The following is a 17,869-nucleotide window of genomic DNA, read 5'->3' as shown; positions in this document are numbered from 1 at the left end:
CTTTGCTCCAATGGAGCTTTGGCTGCGGGAGGGGAAGAGAGAGACAGAGAGGAAAGTGCGGCGGAGGGGTGGAGAAGCAAATGGGCGCTTCTCCTGTGTGCCCTGGCCGGGAATCGAACCCGGGTCCTCCGCACGCTAGGCCGACGCTCTACCGCTGAGCCAACCGGCCAGGGCCTAAAAAATTCTTTTATTTTTAGTTTTTAAAGGTTTTATTTCTTGATTTTAAAGATGAGAGAAAGAGAGAGAGAGAGAGAGGGTAGTGGTGGTGGGAAGCAGGAAGCCTCAACTCGTAGCTGCTTTTTGTATGTGCCTTGACTGGAAAACCTGGGCCTTGAACCCATGAGCTCAATATTCCAGGTCGACACCTTATCCATTGCACCACCACAGGTCAGGCTTAGAATTCTTTTAAAAAATTTTATTTATTGATTGATTTTAGAGAGAGAGAGAGAAACATAGATTTGTTTTTCCATTTATTTATGCATTCATTGGTCGATTTTTTTATGTACCCTGACCAGGGATTAAAACCCCAATTTTTGCACATATTGGGATAATGCTCTAACCAACTGAGCTACCTGGCCAGGTCTCATTTTGTCTTTGAGCACTTTCTTTACTTTCTGGTACTACAAGATATTCCAGGCTTATTTTTATATATTCTCTATTGTCTTGTATATTCTCAGCCCTAGAACAAGCCATTTTTCCAAGGATCTCTGGTTTCTTTCCCTGTAGAATATTAGAAATCAATATCAAGGCCCAGGGATTACTCATTTTTCTTGTAATGTCATTAATTCTGGGCCCTTTCAGCAAACAGAGCTAGAAATTATATTTGTGTGTACTAAGCCAAGTATATACACATATTTATCATTATTTATAAATGTTTGTGTTATATAAGTTAATTTTTTTTACAGGTCATACTTTTGGTGTTATATCTAAAAACACATTCACAAACATACGGCCACACAGATTTTTCTCCATAAGTTTTATATATAGTTGTGTATTATATATCTAGGGTTATGATTTATTTTGAGTTAATTCTGGTTTAAGGTGTAAGGTCTGTGTACTAAAACCAAGATTTTTTAAACCCTGGAAGGGCTTCCTCAGCGACAAACACAATCCTGAGATTACTAAGGGTACCTAGTTCAGACTGGTGCAGCCTTAAACCCCTCCCCAACCAGCTCATCTTCCAGCTCCCTGCGCTACGCTCCGCCTTTGCGCGCTCCCGGCAACCCTTTGCAGAGGATCCAGGTCCTCCTACTGCAGACTACATTTCCCACAGGCCTCTACGGCGTAGTTTGCTAACGGCTTCCTTGCTGGTATCGGCTGGAGAGGTGAGTTGGTGAGGGACATCGAAGTAATGGGCGCGGGGGTGGTGCGGGCCTAGATGTGAACAACTTTGCAGTCACTGTGGAGTTTGTGATGGTAACTGGGCTCTGGGTGGCTTGATGCGTCCTCTGCCCTTTTTTTGCTTCAGGGCCGCACAGATCCAGCGGCCCAGAGTGGCTCCGAGTTAAATGTATGGCCGTCAACAAAAATGTGCAATCCTGAGAACAGCTGCAGATCACAGAATCACAGTTTGACCCGTTATCCCTGCCAAGAAAGTGCCGTGAACTAGGAAGCAGATTCCAGCCCTGGTCTATGTACTCCGGCCTTTCTCTCTGATGCCGGGAAGGGTTGGCAGCGCTTCCCCAGGCTCCCAGATGTCCGTAGGGGTTATGAGTGTGGTGGGTACGGGGAGCGAGACAGGGAGTGAGGGTGTAACTTGAGTTGGCCAGCCTGGCTGAGCTCCAAGCAAGGCTTAATGTTTCAAGATTCCTGTCTCCTTCCCCAAACCTGCTGAACTTCAGGAAAGGAGAGAGAAAGGATATATATTATACATAACTTTTATATGTCTATCAATATATAATCAATTGATATGTGTGGATAGATACATACCGTTCTCAAGATGTGTCTCAGTTTCTCTTTTGTTCTATGAAATGTAATTTTTATTTTTCCAGAAATGAGAATATTTGCTTTTGTGAAAGAGGGAAAATCAGGCTGGACTCAAAAGAGGAAAAGCAGCCTTATCATTCATTAATCAAGCTGGAAGAGAAGAGACGAAGATAAAGCGAGGTGCAAAATTATTAGAATGGCACCAGGTGTTAGACCCCGGGAGTTGGACCTGATCTTGGTTCAGCAACATGGGTACTTGAGTTTTGGCTAAGAAAGAATTCAGAAGCAAGACTCAAAACTATAAGAGGAAGTTATTTAGAAAGTCACAGAAGTAGACGTGAGCTATAGAAGAAACGGGCTCAGGAATCAAGTTACAGGGGCAAAATAGGGCCTTTGGAGCTTAGGAGAAAGAACAGGCAAGGAAAATATGCCTGGATGAAGGGGATGGGGAAAGGCATGGGCTTGCTCCGCAGAGAGAGCCACAGTGGGCCCTCCATCTTGAGGGTATTTATCTGGAGGTCTCAGGGAAGGGTCCCAATAGAGCAGCGGTTCTCAACCTGTGGGTCGCGACCGCGGCGGGGTCGAACGACCAAAACACAGGGGTCGCCTAAAGCCATTGGAAAATACATATTTATTATACATTTTTAAATATGTAAAATATGTATTTCCGATGGCTTTAGGCGACCCCTGTGTTTTGGTCTTTCGACCCCCGCCGGGGTCGCGACCCACAGGTTGAGAACCGCTGCAATAGAGTATTCATCAGCTTTCCAGTTGTGTCCTTTCAGGGTTGTGGTCTCTACTGATTGGTTAGTCAGCCATAGCTTTGCTTGTCTAGTTTTGCTGCTTTTCTGGGCCTGGAGCTGTAACACAACTGAGACCTATGTGTATTTGATGTCAGTCAGAGCTTCATTGTTCTGGGGGTTTAATAACATGAAAAAGTCTAACATGCATGAAGGTCAAGGGAGGGTCTGAACCACATGACCAGTGATATGAAAAGTCAGAGGTTCTAAATCTCATGACCAGTGATATGCTAGGGGAGTAAAGGTTATCCTGGGGGCGAGGTCCCTGTTTTCTCAGTTTCACTCATTGTTAGGTACCCGGGGCTTTCCGCCCTGGTGTTCCCTTCTATACCTGGCTCGTTGTTCTTGCTTTGCTCATGTCTGTTTAACTGCCTACCATATCCTCAGGTCATGCAGCAATTCTAAAACGCTATAATGACTTTCTCTTTGAGAGATTACAGCTTTCTTACCAAGAAAGTGCTCCAGACCCACTTTGCTATTTTTATTTTATTCCTGGGAATACCCAATTGCTAAACTACTCACATTATCATTATCATAGCTCAACCTCCAATTAATCCCTGCATTCTACTCTCACCTCAGAAATAGCAAACATTCCAGAATTGTTCCCCCTTCCTCAGAATCCTTCAGTTGCTACTCAATCCTTTATGAGAGAGCCTCTTTCTCTCTTCCATCACATTCCAGCTGTTTCTGAGGAATTTCCTTCCTGTCTTGAGTAAATCAGTCTGACTGTATAGGCTTGTTCCCTGTAGCTTTAGCTGGTAAGGCTTTAACACCTGAAGTATCTATTGGCCTGGGTCTTTGCCCTCCCTTCCCAGTGAAAGATGGAGATGATGTAGATAGGCATCCCTCTCCTTCCACAAGTGGGTATTTATAGGAACATTGGCAATTAATGTTTCATCTGTGATCTGCTTCTTTCTAAACCCCTGGTCTACAATGAAGTTTATCTGCAGAGTTTTAGTTTAGGCTGTGATTTGTTGAGATTAGTTTAGTTGTATTCACACTAGGTGGCTTGATCTTCTTTACTGCCCTGAGGTCAAAGCAGGGAAAGGTGGTTTGATCCCTGAAAGGGTCTTTTGCTTGAGGCTTTAAAGGAGTGGTAATGTGGTAGGGTTTTTAACCTAGTTCTCTGTTACAAAGGAAAGGATTATTAGTAGCAAAGACATTAGTAGAAATTTGAGAAGAGGTTTGAAGTTTTTGACAGCATGAGTTTGTTTCGGGCCATATATTTATGTGTTTTTAAGAGAGGCAGTTTAGTATAGTGGCAATATTATGGGCTATGGAACTAAATTACCAGGGTTCTAACCCTAAATCTGTCACTTAAAACTGGGTGAACTTGGGACAGTTTATCTCTTTGTGCTAGAGTTTCTTCATCTGTAAAAAGACAGTTATAGAATATACTATATAGGATTGCTATGAATAGATGAAGTAATATATGTAAAATTCTTAATGTTTGAGACATGTAAGTGATCAGCAGATTTAGTTGTTACTATTATGTTGTAATTCCATGTTTTTTCTTATAACCCAGATCCAAATATTGTGAGAATTTCACCACATTTATTTCATTCACGTACCCCTCCCTTTTGTAAATTGTTGTTAATCAGGAGGAATTACTTGTCAACACAAAGCTTTGAAACTTAATAGTTAGCATTATAAGAAAGAGCAGAGCTGAGAAACTCATTTTTTATAGAAAAAATATTCTTTAATAATTACAGGAAGAATAGTATATATATTCTTCATCTATAGCTGCTTTTAATTAGATTTTTATTTCCTTCTTTAAGTGCTTTATATGTAGTGCCTTATAACAACACTTTGATGTAGAGCTATAATTATCACCATTTTACATAGAAAGGAACTAAAACTGAAAAATTAATTAACATGCCCAAGATTACACAGTTAATAACTATGAGAGCTGAGATTTATATCCTGTAAATCTGACAGCAAAGCCGATATTAGTAATTACAACAGTATACTAAGTCTAATCATTATGTATACTTAAAAATTTATCCTGCCTTAGTAATCTTATCATGATGGAGGAAGGAGATATTAATTTGATGTCAGCAAGCATTGTCGAGTTATGTTCAGGTTATTCTGAGGCTATGGGATTTCTGTGGGTTTCATACAGTAAGATTTATGCCTTACAATTTTCACTTTGTGATATTGTATGTAAAAGGAGAATAGTAGGACAAGATCCAGCATCTGCTGTAGGGCTTCAAAGGCATCTTACCCCAAAGGATTGTTCAGAAGCAATCTATACTGATTTGCCAGGCAGATGTGAGGGAGGAAGCCATTAGACTGCAATCAGTGCTTAAAAGACATCAGTTACGAACTTTTTGCCATTCTTTTCTACATAGTACTTCAATATATATGAGCAAATTAAATCATAGAGTTGGTTCATAAATTAGAAACTGAAGTTAGAAAGTCACTCAGGAAAAATAGCAGCTGTTTTTAGAATATGTTAAACTCTCTTCTTAGTTTAATTGAAGACAGGAAGAAAATCTTGACCTGAGAAAGTCTTTTCTTTCTTTGGAGTATTTGTGTACTTTAGTTCACACTATATTTGATACTGTGATTAGTATCACAGGCTGTCATTGTAAACATTTTAACTGGTCCTTCTAGGCATACATGTGATTTCTTTTTTCTGTCAAAATAGTTTAATGTGAAACATGTTGGTTTTTTCCCTTCCCTTCCTTCCCTCCCCTCCCCTCCCCTTCCTTTTTTCCTTTCCTTTCGTCTTCCTTTCTCCTTCCTTCATTACTTCCTTCCTCCCTCCCTCCCTCCCTTCCTTTTTTTTTTTGTAACAGTGCTGGCTCATCAAAACTGTCGCAACATCATCACTTTTTAATATTTGCATGATTTTTAGTTGTTTAACCATTTATCCAATTAGATGCATTTCAGCTTTTATTCATTATAAACCATATCTGTCAGAATAGGTTTTATTGGGGTGACACTTTAACATAATTATACAGGTTGCAGGTGCCCAGTTCTACAACAAATACCTGTCTGTACACAGTATTGTGTTCACTCCCAAGTTAAGCCTTTGTCCAACACCATTAATACCCCCTATACTCTCTTCCACCTCCCTCTCTGCCTCCGAAAATCACCATACTGTTGTGTCCAAGAGTTTTGTTTTCTGTCTGAGAGCTGTCAGCTAGCTCTGTGTGTTTAAGTCCATCTCTATTTTGCTTGTTAGTTCACTTGTTGATTAGATTCCACATATGAGTGAAATCATATGATATTTGTCTTTTTCTGACTGGGTTATTTCACTTAGCATAATTTTCTCCAAGTCCATCCATGCTGTCACAAAACGTAACATTTTCTTCTTTTTCATGGACGTGTATTATCCATTGTGAAAATATACCATAGCTTTTTATTCACTTATCTACTGATGGGCACTTGGCTGTTTCCACATCTTGGCTATTGTAAATAATGCTGCAGTGAACATAGAGGTGCATATATTCTTTCTAATTAGAGTTTTACAATTCTTAGATATATTCCCAGAAGTGAGACAGCTGTGTCTAAAAACAGTTCCATGTTTAATTTTTTTGAGATGACTCCATACTGCTTTCCACAGTGGCTACACCAATCTGCATTCCCACCAACAGTGCACAAGGGTTCCATTTTCTCCACACTCTCACCAACACTTATTGTTTGTTGATTTATTGATGATAGCCATTTTGACAGGTGTGAGGTGATATCTCATTGTGGCTATAATTTGTATTTCTCTGATGATTAGTGACATTGAGCATCTTTTATATGTCTATTGGCCATCTGTATGTCTTTTTTAGAAAAGTGTATTAAGGTACTTTACCCACTTTTTTTTTTTTTTTTTTTTTCTTTTTCTGAAGCTGGAAACAGGGAGAGATAGACAGACTCCCGCATGCGCCGGACCGGGATCCACCCGGCACGCCCACCAGGGGCAACGCTCTGCCCCTCTGGGGCATTGCTCTGCCTCGACCAGAACCACTCTAGCGCCTGGGGCAGAGGCCAAGGAGCCATCCCCAGCGCCCGTTTACCCACTTTTTAATTGGATTTTTTGATGTTGACTTGTATAAGTTCTTTATAAATTTTGTATATTAAATCCTATTAGATATATTAGTGAATATGTTCTTTCATTCAGTGCGTTGTCTTTTCATTTTGTTCATGATGGGCCAATCGCGGCACCATTTGGTTTCTCTGCTATTGCGCACCATGAAAGCTGAAACGCCCACTAGTGGGCAGTAGGGACTAGGTTGACCAGTACTGCAAAAGTGGACAGTTTTTATAAAAAGTTTGACTATCCCGGGATAGACTGTCTTTACCTCACTGTATGTTCTTGCCTCATATATCAAATATTAATTGACTGTTAGGCATGGATTGATTTCTGGGCTCTCTGTTTTGTTCCGTTGATTTATATCTGTTTTTATGCCAGTACCAAGCTGTTTTGGTTACTATGGCCTTGCAGTACAATTTGATAACAGGGTAGTGTGATTCCTCAAACTTTGTTTTTCTTTCTCAAGATTGCTGTGGCTATGCAGGGTCTTCTGTGGTTCCATATAAATTTTTGGAATATTTGTTCTAGTTCTGTGAAATAAACCATTGGTATCTTGATAGGAATTATGTTTCATCTCTAGATTGTTTTGGGTAATATGGACATTTTAATGATATTAATTCTTCCTATTCATGAACATGGTATATGCTTCCACTTGTTTGTACAATACTTTTTCAGTTTCTTTCTTTAATGTCTTATAATTTTCAGAGGACAGGTCTTTTACAACCTTGGTTAACTTTGTTCCTAGGTAGTTTATTCTTTCTGGAGCAGTTGTGAATGAGATTGTTTTCTTGGTTTTCCTCTGATAGATCTTTATTAGTGTATAAAAATACAACTGATTTCTGGACATTTATTTTGTATCCTGCTACTTTACTGAATTTAATATCAGTTCTAGTAGTTTTTGGTGGAATCTTTAGGGTTCTCTGTATACAATATCATGTCTTCTGCAAATAAAGAAAATGAATTTTTAAAAAAATCTATGTGCCTAATATAGGAGCACCTAAATATATAAAGCAGATTTTGAAGGGCGAGATCAACAGCAACACTATAATAGTAGGGGATTTTTTTTTTTTTGTATCTTTCTGAAGCTGGAAATGGGGACACAGTCAGACAGACTCCCGCATGCGCCCGACCGGGATCCACCCGGCACGCCCACCAGGGGGCGATGCTCTGCCCATCCGGGGCGTCGCTCTATCGCGACCAGAGCTACTCTAGCGCCTGGGGCAGAGGCCAAGGAGCCATCCCCAGCGCCCGGGCCATCTTTTTGCTCCAATGGAGCCTTGGCTGCGGGAGGGGAAGAGAGAGACAGAGAGGAAGGAGAGGGGGAGGGGTGGAGAAACAGATGGGCGCCTCTCCTGTGTGCCCTGGCCGGGAATCGAACCCGGGACTTCCGCATGCCAGGCCGACACTCTACCACTGAGCCAACTGGCCAGGGCCAATAGTAGGGGATTTTAATACCCCACTAACATCAATGGATAGATCCTCAAGAAAGAAAATTAACAAAAAGAAACAGCAGCCTTAATGGACACATTAGATCAACGGGATTTAATAGATATCTTCAGAACCTTTCACCCTAAAGCTCATGTTAGTATAACTAATTTTGAGAGCTCTGAGGCACATTTCATGGCTTCTTTTTTGTCTTCCAGATCTGGTTTATCTGGACTTTGCAGTTCTTCAACAGAAATCTTGAGAAAGACTGACCAGTTCGAAACCATGGCCCAGGTAAGTTGATTTTTTTCTCTTTTTTGTCAATTTCCAGGTCATGTGTATACGCTCATTCCTTATCCTGAAATGTGCTATTAACAGAATTGTTTCCATGAACCTGCTCTAGTTTCTCTTATTCCCATGAGGGTTAGGGACAAATAGCTGAGTATCCTCTCCATGGACTCTCCCTTTTTTTTCCCCACTAATGTGGACCATCTTCTATCCACAAAATATGTCAAAAGCTATGAGGAAACAAAAGCTTGATAAAAGTGCAGGCATTCTCTGTAGAATATTCCCTTTAATTACATTTTCCTTAATTAAGTAATAAAGAGCAGGCTTTTGATAGTAATATTTAGATGATGTCAGAGTAATGGTGGCATGAGAGATACTTCTGATCTTTCCCCTTGAAATTTCAACAAATTAAACAACTATAATGCAGAGAAGGAACTCCAGCTGAGCTTGCAGGCTTGCCTGAAAGATCTGTGCACTGAATGGGCTAAATGTGGGAAGGGTTGAGAAGGGGGGCGGAAGATAAGATGTACTTGCAGTCAGCTCTGGAGAAGAGATAGGCCTGGATTTTGTCCGCTGGGGCTCCAGAGAGTGGAGTGACTGGGTTTTTTTTTTTTTCTCCTCTGGGACTAAGGAAGGGAAGGAAGCTTAGATGGTCAGAGTTTTATCTGCCATGGCTATCGAGAGGGAAGCCTGGAGTGACTGGGTCTCCTTATGCCAGGAGTTGTGAGATTGAGGGGCACGGGAGCTGATGCTAAACCAGGGGTCGGGAACCTTTTTGGCTGAGAGAGCCATGAACACCACATATTTTAAAATGTAATTCCCAGCGGTAGAGCGTCGGCCTAGCGTGCGGAGGACCTGGGTTCGATTCCCGGCCAGGGCACACAGGAGAAGCGCCCATTTGCTTCTCCACCCCTCCGCCGCGCTTTCCTCTCTGTCTCTCTCTTCCCCTCCCGCAGCCAAGGCTCCATTGGAGCAAAGATGGCCCGGGCGCTGGGGATGGCTCTGTGGCCTCTGCCTCAGGCGCTAGAGTGGCTCTGGTCGCAACATGGCGACACCCAGGATGGGCAGAGCATCGCCCCCTGGTGGGCAGAGCGTCGCCCCTGGTGGGCGTGCCGGGTGGATCCCGGTCGGGCGCATGCGGGAGTCTGTCTGACTGTCTCTCCCTGTTTCCAGCTTCAGAAAAATGAAAGAAAAAAAAAAAAAAAAGAAAAAAAAAATGTAATTCCATGAGAGCCATACAACAACCCGTGTACATTACGCATTATCCAATAAAAATTTGGTGTTGTCCCGGAGGACAGCTGTGATTGGCTCCAGCCACCCACAACCATGAACATGAGCGGTAGGAAATGAATGGATTGTAATACATGAGAATGTTTTATATTTTTAACGTTATTTTTTTTTATTAAAGATTTGTCTGCCAGCCAGATGCAGCCATCAAAAGAGCCATATCTGGCTCACGAGCCATAGGTTCCCGACCCCTGTGCTAAACCAAAGCTACAGCGCAAGAGGCCTGTGCTAGCTCAGAAGGTCCCATTCGAGGCTTTAAGCAAGCCAGTCCCCCCCCTCCTCCCACTGGTTTGTACTGCCATTGGAATGGGGTGGGGGGCTGATCTCCTAGAGGACTGCTATCAGAAGATAGCGCCTCTGGGCCTGTAGGTAGACTTTTTTTTTTTATTCATTTTTTTAGAGAGGAGAGAGAGAGACAGAGAGAGAGCAGGGGGGAGGAGGGGGGAGGAGCTGGAAGCATCAACTCCCATATGTGCCTTGACCAGGCAAGCCCAGGGTTTTGAACCGGTGACCTCAGCATTTCCAGGTCAACGCTTTATCCACTGCGCCACCACAGGTCAGGCAACTTTTATTGTGATTTAAACTCCTCGAATTGTAAGGTCCTTTCTCAGTGTAAGCTTTTCCTGACTTTTGCAAAGATAAACTTTTTGCTGCATTTCAAAGTGAAGGCCAAGAAGCCATTAAGTGAGAGAATAGCAAGCCAATTAACTATAGCCACACGGTGGGGGAGGAAAATGTTCTGCATTGAGCCTGGGTAAGAAATTGTGTGAGGGGAATTTTAGTTTTAAAGGGGGCTCTGGCTTTTTTTGTTGTTTATTTTTGACAGAGTCAGAGTCAGAGAGAGGGACAGACAGGAAGGGAGAGAGAAGCATCAATTCATTGTTGTGGCTCCTTAGTCTCCTTAGTTGTTTATTGTTACTTTCTCATATGTGCCCAGACTGGGGGAGCTGCAGCAGAGTGAGTGACCCCTTGCTCAAGCCAGTGACCTTGTGCTTCAAGTCAGTGACCTTTGGCTCAAGCCAGCAACCATGGGTTCATGTGTATGATCCCACACTCAAGCCAGTGACCCCGTGCTCAAGGCAGATGAGCCCACGCTCAAGCTGGAGACCTTGGAATTTCAAACCTGGATTTTCTGCATCCCAGTCTGACACTATTCACTGCACCACTGCCTGGTCAGGCAGGGGGCTCTGGTTTTAAAAGTGCCCTGAACCTAAACCTTACACTAAATTCATGGGCCTTGGCCATATAGAACAATTTATGAATTTGACCCCAAAGACAAGGGAATTAAAGGCAACAATAAATGAATGGGTCTGTATCAAACTAAAAAGCTTCTGTACAGCAGAAGAAACCAATAACAAAACAAATAGGCAGCCAACCAAAAGAATGGGAGATGATATTTGCAAACAACAGCTCCAATAAGGGGTTAATATCCACAATATATATATAAAGAACTCACAAAGCTTAATAACAAAGAAGTAAACAATCAATTAAAAAATGGGAAGAGCCTGACCAGGCGGTGGCACAGTGGATAGAGCGTCGGACTGGGATGCAGAGGAAAAGCCCACCAGCTTGAACCCAAGGTCGCTGGCTCCAGCAAGGGGTTACTCGGTCTGCTGAAGGCCCACGGTCAAGGCACATATGAGAAAGCAATCAATGAACAACTAAGGTGTTGCAACGTGCAATAACAAACTAATGATTGGTGCTTCTCATTTCTCTTCATTCCTGTCTGTCTGTCCCTGTCTATCCCTCTCTCTGACTCACTCTCTGTCTCTGTAAAAAATAAATAAATAAATAAAAATAATAAAAAAACCCACAAAAACTTATTAAAAAATGGGATGAGGACCTTAACAGACACTTCTCCCAAGAAGACATACAAATGGCTAACAGATATATATGAAAAGATGCTCATCCTCACTATCTATTAGAGAAATGCAAATCAAAACTACAATAGGATACTACTTCACACCTGTTATATTGGCTATTATCAACAAGATAGATAATAACAAATGTTGAAGAGGCTGTGGAGAAAAAGGAACCCTCATTCACTGCTGGTGGGAATGCAAATTAGTACAACCATTATGGAAGAAAGTATGGTGGTTCCTCAAAAAATTAAGAATAGAACTATCATATGACCCAGCAATTTCTCTACTAGGTATCTACCCCAAAAACTTCGGAACATTTGACTTTGTGTAATGGATACTGTTGGGCAGATAAAGTTGTGTGTTTTTTTTCTACCCTTATTGTTAAAGATGGTGCTGCCCACGTGGATGGCTGTTGCCTAGGTGATAATATTGCTTTCATGCTTGGGAAGAGGCGTGGTTATGCTAATATGTGTTGGGAGAGGGCTTTTGTGCCAAATGGTTTTAAAAGGAGGAACCAGGAGGCCATTTTGGGGAGAGAGCGATCATGTTCTTGTAAAAGGAAGAACCCATGGTGTAGCAGGGCAGGGAAGCCACGTGGAGTAGGCAGCCAAAATGGCGGAGTGGGAGAAGGAGAAGCCAGTTTGTGGAGGAGGAGGAGATGGGAACAGAGGTGAATAAGACTGATGAGGTGGAAACCTTTGATTCTAGGAAAACTCAGATGAGTCAGTAGCTTTGTGAGTGCCAAATGAGTGAGTTTTGGAGTCCAGTGTGTTTGGGGTTTTATTTATTTATTTATTTATTTATTTATTTATTTATTTATTCATTTTAGAGAGGAGAGGGAGAGACAGAGAGAGAGAAGGGGGGAGGAGCTGGAAGCATCAACTCCCATATGTGCTTTGACCAGGCAAGCCCAGGGTTTCGAACCGGCGACCTCAGTATTTCCAGGTCGACGCTTTATCCACTGCGCCACCACAGCTCAGGCCAGTGTGTTTGTTTTTACTCACTTGGCGAGTGCGAGTCTAGAATAAAGAAAAATGGGCCACTAGTTTTCAGCTCTGTTTATTCCGTACGGTCTGTCCAAATCAAACCTAAACCTGTGTTGGCGAGGTGGCTTGGATGTTGGCCGCGGTTACTGGCTTTATAGGTACACAACATAATCAATAGTTCAAAAGCTATAGAAATGTTTACCTGAAACCTATGTACTGTTACTGATCAATGTCACCCTTTTAAGTTTAATTTTCTAAATAAAATAGTAAAAAATAAGACTTAGATTTCAGAGAACATATATTTCTCTGAGTACCATAATTTTTAGTCTAGTTTTATGTAGGAAAAATTTATGTCCCCAACACACAATTTGACATTTAAAAAAAAAAGGTTTTTAAACTTTATTTTGACATATAATTTACATATAGAAAAGTACATAACTTGTAAGTGTAGAGCTAAATGACTTTTTATGAATTGAGTACATTTATGCTACCAGCCCACAGGTCATGACAGAAACTATTACTAGCACTTTTGATGTCCCCATGGTCACCCAGTCTAAATGTAACCTCTATCCTGATGTACAATACCATAAATTAATTTTGCCTATATTTAGAACTTTATATAAAAGAAATTGTATAGTTTAATGCAACATTTTTAAACAAACAAAATCTGCAGCGAGAGTCTTGTTTTATTCCAAGTTCAATTGATAGACTGTTGGAACCATCTACAGATGTTTGAAATATATGCAAGTATCATTAAAGGAAATGTTTATATCTGGTGCCACTATTAATAAAGGATGCATCAGAGCATCATATGAATGTGAGCCATTCCTGCCAGTATGGACTTGTTGGAAATGCATTTTCATAGTGTACTTCACATGTAGCCCTTGTTTTTTGCCTAGTATAAAATGAGTTCCTAAAAAGTTGGAAGAGTTTTGGAAAAAACTGTGGAGAAAGAAGCAAATCAAGTAAGAAAAGTGAGTTTAGCAAAAAAGACAATGAAAATATTGAAGCCACTGACTCCTATGTACTATACAATTCTATACTGGGGGGGGGGGTATGAAACTCGGTGAGGAGTCGAATTGATGTGTAGTGGAATATAATTCTTTGATTTACAGTGATGGGAAAAGAGGCTCCTGTTCAGTGATTTAGTGTTAGAGTGTCTGGTTTGGGGAAATGGATTCTTGATATTAAGCAGGAGATCCCAGTTTTGAACTTCCCTTGAAGATCTATAGTTTGATGAAAGCGAGAATTCTATTTGACTGCTGTAGGGAAAACTCCAAACTTCTCCACAGACCTTAGACTCGCAAGTACATAAGATGAGATTTAATGTTCTCTGGTCTCAGTCTCTGTATGCGTTGAGATCTTATGGTAGATAAGGCTTTTATGATTGGGTGGATTTGGTAGGGATGTGATTGGAGCTTTATATTATAAAGTCTAAAGCTTCATGTACAGCCTTGATGTCTTTATTGTCTCCAAAGCCTTAACCATGTATTCCACTGCTCTCACTAAATATGCCTGCTATCCAGCAGAAAAGACTCCCTACCTGGTTTGTTCCACCAGCCAGACCAGTACCCCTCCTGATTCTTAATGTACTGAATTTTACTTCCCTGCCAGCCTGCAGAATTATTCAAATAAGCCCATCGCATCTTCCCACAGGGACCAGGAACATCTCATTTTTACTACAAAGCCTGCCTCTCACAGACCCTGCTTTTTCACTCTATTCCTGAGTGCAACCCCTGTATGGCCTTGCCTGACATTTGGTCATCCTCCCCTTGGCTGTGAGTGTATGTGACTAACAAACTACTGGCAATCTCATCTATTTGGTGTCAGGTATTCAGCCATCTCATGCTCTCTAGGTTAAGGGATTCCTCCCTTCCATGGCTTAATAGGAGGTGATCAGAACAGGACTGCAAATAGAAAGATCAAGAATCATCTCTGGGGAACAAAACAGAAACAGAAGCAGCGCCACAGGGGATAGATGGACAGCATCAGGGGGAAGGGGAAGAGGGGATAAAATCAAAGAAGGTGAAGGGATTAGCCAAATTATATATACATAACATATAGATATAGACAACAGGGTAGCAATTCCCAGAGGGAAAGGGGGATAGAAATGGGAATGGAAAGAGACCTTGCATGGGGCATGGAGGGCATGATGTGGGGGGTAGAGGGTGTCATATTGAGTGGGACACTTGAAACCATGTCAACACAATAAATAAAAAATAAAAACATCATCTCTGGGAAATCCTGAGAAGAATACCAGGAGCAAGTCCATTGTGTAGTTTTGTGGGATGTGCTGGTCTAGCTCAGAGTTTCTCAACATTGGAACTATTCATATTTTGAGCCAGAAAATTGCTTATTGTAGGGAACTATCCTCTGCATTGTAGGATGTCTAAAGGTATTCGTGGCTTCTATCAATTTGATTCTTGTAACACACACCTCCTCCCCCGCTTGTGACAATCAAAATTGTCTGCAGACATGGCCAGCTGCCTTCTAGGGAATAAAATCACTCCTAATTGGAAACCACTGGTCTAGAATGATATCTTCACAATTCAGTATACTGTAACTCAGAAATGAGGAAAGGTGTTCATTGAGGGGTAATGGATGATAAAGAGTAAGAAGGTCAGTCCTGGTCGGATAGCTGGGTTAGTTAGAGCATTGTCCCCAGTGTAGAGGTTGCCGGTTTGATCCCTGGTTAGTGCACATTCCTCTTCTGCTCTCTCCCTTCCTCTCTTTAAAAAATCAAAAAAATAAACATTTTAAATAGGAGTAATCCTCTTTAAAAACAACTTAAGAAGGTCATCCAGATGCATAAGTATTAAATAATATAGATTGTGAGATTTGAGGAAGACTGAGATTATGTTGAATTAAAACATCCAAGTAGAGAAAAAGGATATTAAATGTTATGTATTTAAATTGTGAACTACCATGTAGCAGATTTTTGAAAGTTTATTAAAAAATTGATCATAATAGGGAAAATGTTTATAATAAAATAGGACTTTCTGATGAACTTGAGTCTATTTTCTTAGAGATTTTATAGTATATTCAGGAGAAATTATCAATTGTTTTCATGGTTATTCAAAGAAAAGAAGGTAAAAGGCCTCATATTTCTTGAGAATTTGTGGTAGAAATAGCTTACAGAGGCTGTGTGCAATGTTTCATTTTATTAGGACCTTTTTGGATTATTTTATTCATTTCCAGATATGTGTGGGTAAAATTTAATCTTATCTGCAGCTACAGGACTGTTGAAGAGTTGTAGCACCCTGCTTCAGGGATACTAATTTTATTATCCCCTGTGCGTGTCATAAGTATTCAGCTCTACTCTTTGCTGCTATGTGGTTCATTCTCTGCAGAGCAATCCTTGATCTCTTATCTTTCCATTAAAAAAATATGTATTTCATTTATTTTCACAGTAATATATGATTTTTTTTTAGAGTTCAGTGACATTCTGGGATGTGGCCATAGACTTCTCACAGGAAGAATGGGAATTCCTGGACTCAGCTCAGAGGGACTTATATAGGGATGTTATGTGGGAGAATTATAGCAACTACATTTCACTAGGTAAGGCTATTTATTCTAAATTATATTGCCTTTTCTATTGTCAATTTCAGGGCTATGTTTTGAGGAACTATATAAATTTTGTCTCTCTGTTCCAAAGGAATGGTCCAAGCTTTGTTAGGTTGGAAATAGGCCCCTCCATTTTGCACATTGTCACTCCTGTCCTGCTAGGTCCTTCAGACTTTTTTAGGCTCTGTACTTCTCCTTGTTTCCTTAATATCCACGGGGCTATATTGTTTAAGAAACCAGACTTCACACTGTATTTGAGTTCAGAATTGGTGTAGATGCTTAACATTGGTTTTCTAATCCACCTGCAGGGAGAATACCTAGCCATGGGGGTTCTGAGTCTCTAAAAATTAGAGCCTATAGAACTTATATAAAATGGGATGGATCCACAAAATTCATTTAAAACTCAGTTAAATGTTTAAATGCATTCTGTTTCCTGTAACAGACATTTCTACCTACTTTGTAGTTGAGTTAAAAAGCTAAGGGCTTAGCCTGTAACACTGCATGAAGGATATGAGAATGTTACAGGGAGCCTCTTATTCTCCTCTCAGCAAAATTATAATAAAAGTTAATATCTAGTACACACATGTGTGTATGTACATGTATAACTATTCTAAGCATTGAACATTATTAATTAATCCTCACAACAACTCTATGAGAAATATACTATTTTTATCCTCATTTCAGATGAGAAAACTTAGGCCCAAGAGTTAACACAGCACCAAAGGCAGTTTTTGAACCCAGGCAGTCTGGATCCAGATTTTGTTTTCTCAACCACTACACAAGACTGCCTCTCAACAGAGCTTGTGTGAGTTTAAATTATGTTAAGGCCTGTTCTTAACTATCTGGTGTATATTCCTTGTCCTAAGTTTACCATAATATGAGTGTCCTTCAACTCCTTGCATTTCTTTGCTCTTAGACTTGATAAAATACTGTTTTGATCTAATATTAATTATAAATTTAACCAAATCTGAATCTCAGGACTTCTGGCCTTATAATTTCATGTCACATTTTTCTATTAAGCTGGACCTTCCATTTCTAAATCAGATGTGATTACCTTATTGGATGAAAGGAAAGAACCCTGGATGGTTGTGAGGGAAAGGACACGAAGACACTACCCTGGTGAGTGAGCTAGTAGGCTTCGGGAAGTCATTACTGCAGGTAATAGCAAAGCTGACGAGGGTAAAGGCACAAACACTAGATACTGTTGAAGATTGGCGCAGTGGATAAAGTGTCAACCTGGAATGCTGAGGTCACTGGTTCGAAACCCTGGGTTTGCTGATCAAAGCACATACAAGAAGCAACTACAATGAGTTGATGCTTCCTGCTCCCCAACCCCTCTCTAAAATCAGTATATAAAATCTAAGAAAAAAATAATTTAAGGAGAGAAACTCAGACATTGGTTAACATAAGAATCATTTATTTGCTGGAGAATAATTAAGAACAAAGAAAAAACATGCCCAGGACCTAGTTCTCTAGCTTTTGTTTCAGTCAGTTACAAATACCTCTATATAGGAAAGCTATGCTATGTTTTAATTTTTTATACAATTGACAATTAACACATTGTAAGAATATAAATCTTTACTTTTTAAAGTATATTTTTACTACTTATCACCGTTTATCATGTCATCATTGGTTTCATAATGTAAATACTATATATTGAACTAATTAAAGCTTTTATTACCGTATTTCATGTTAATAATA

The 17,869-nt window shown here is 40.5% G+C and overlaps 1 protein-coding gene across 3 annotated transcripts in view; it reads left to right on the top strand.

Annotated features, from left to right (window-relative positions):
- Nucleotides 1-17,869, top strand: part of LOC136380486 (zinc finger protein 14 homolog) — a 104,296-nt gene that overhangs the window by 83,413 nt on the left and 3,014 nt on the right. The window contains exons 1-4 of one of the 3 annotated variants that reach the window (XM_066348302.1): nt 1,248-1,325; nt 8,400-8,475; nt 16,036-16,162; nt 17,189-17,287. The exons of 1 other annotated variant lie outside the window; for it this stretch is intronic. In XM_066348302.1, coding sequence (XP_066204399.1) covers nt 8,467-8,475; nt 16,036-16,162; nt 17,189-17,287 — 235 coding nt within the window. In that variant the 5' untranslated portion in view covers nt 1,248-1,325; nt 8,400-8,466. Of the gene's footprint in view, nt 1-1,247; nt 1,326-8,399; nt 8,476-16,035; nt 16,163-17,188; nt 17,288-17,869 lie in introns of those variants that run through there. One more of the 3 variants, XM_066348305.1, reaches the window with a different exon arrangement.

The sequence above is a fragment of the Saccopteryx leptura genome, chromosome 9 (genome assembly GCF_036850995.1).
Source record: "Saccopteryx leptura isolate mSacLep1 chromosome 9, mSacLep1_pri_phased_curated, whole genome shotgun sequence".
NCBI classification, from domain to species: Eukaryota; Metazoa; Chordata; class Mammalia; order Chiroptera; family Emballonuridae; genus Saccopteryx; species Saccopteryx leptura.
Note: the sequence above shows the minus strand (reverse complement) of the source record. Positions and strands in the feature narration are given on the sequence as shown.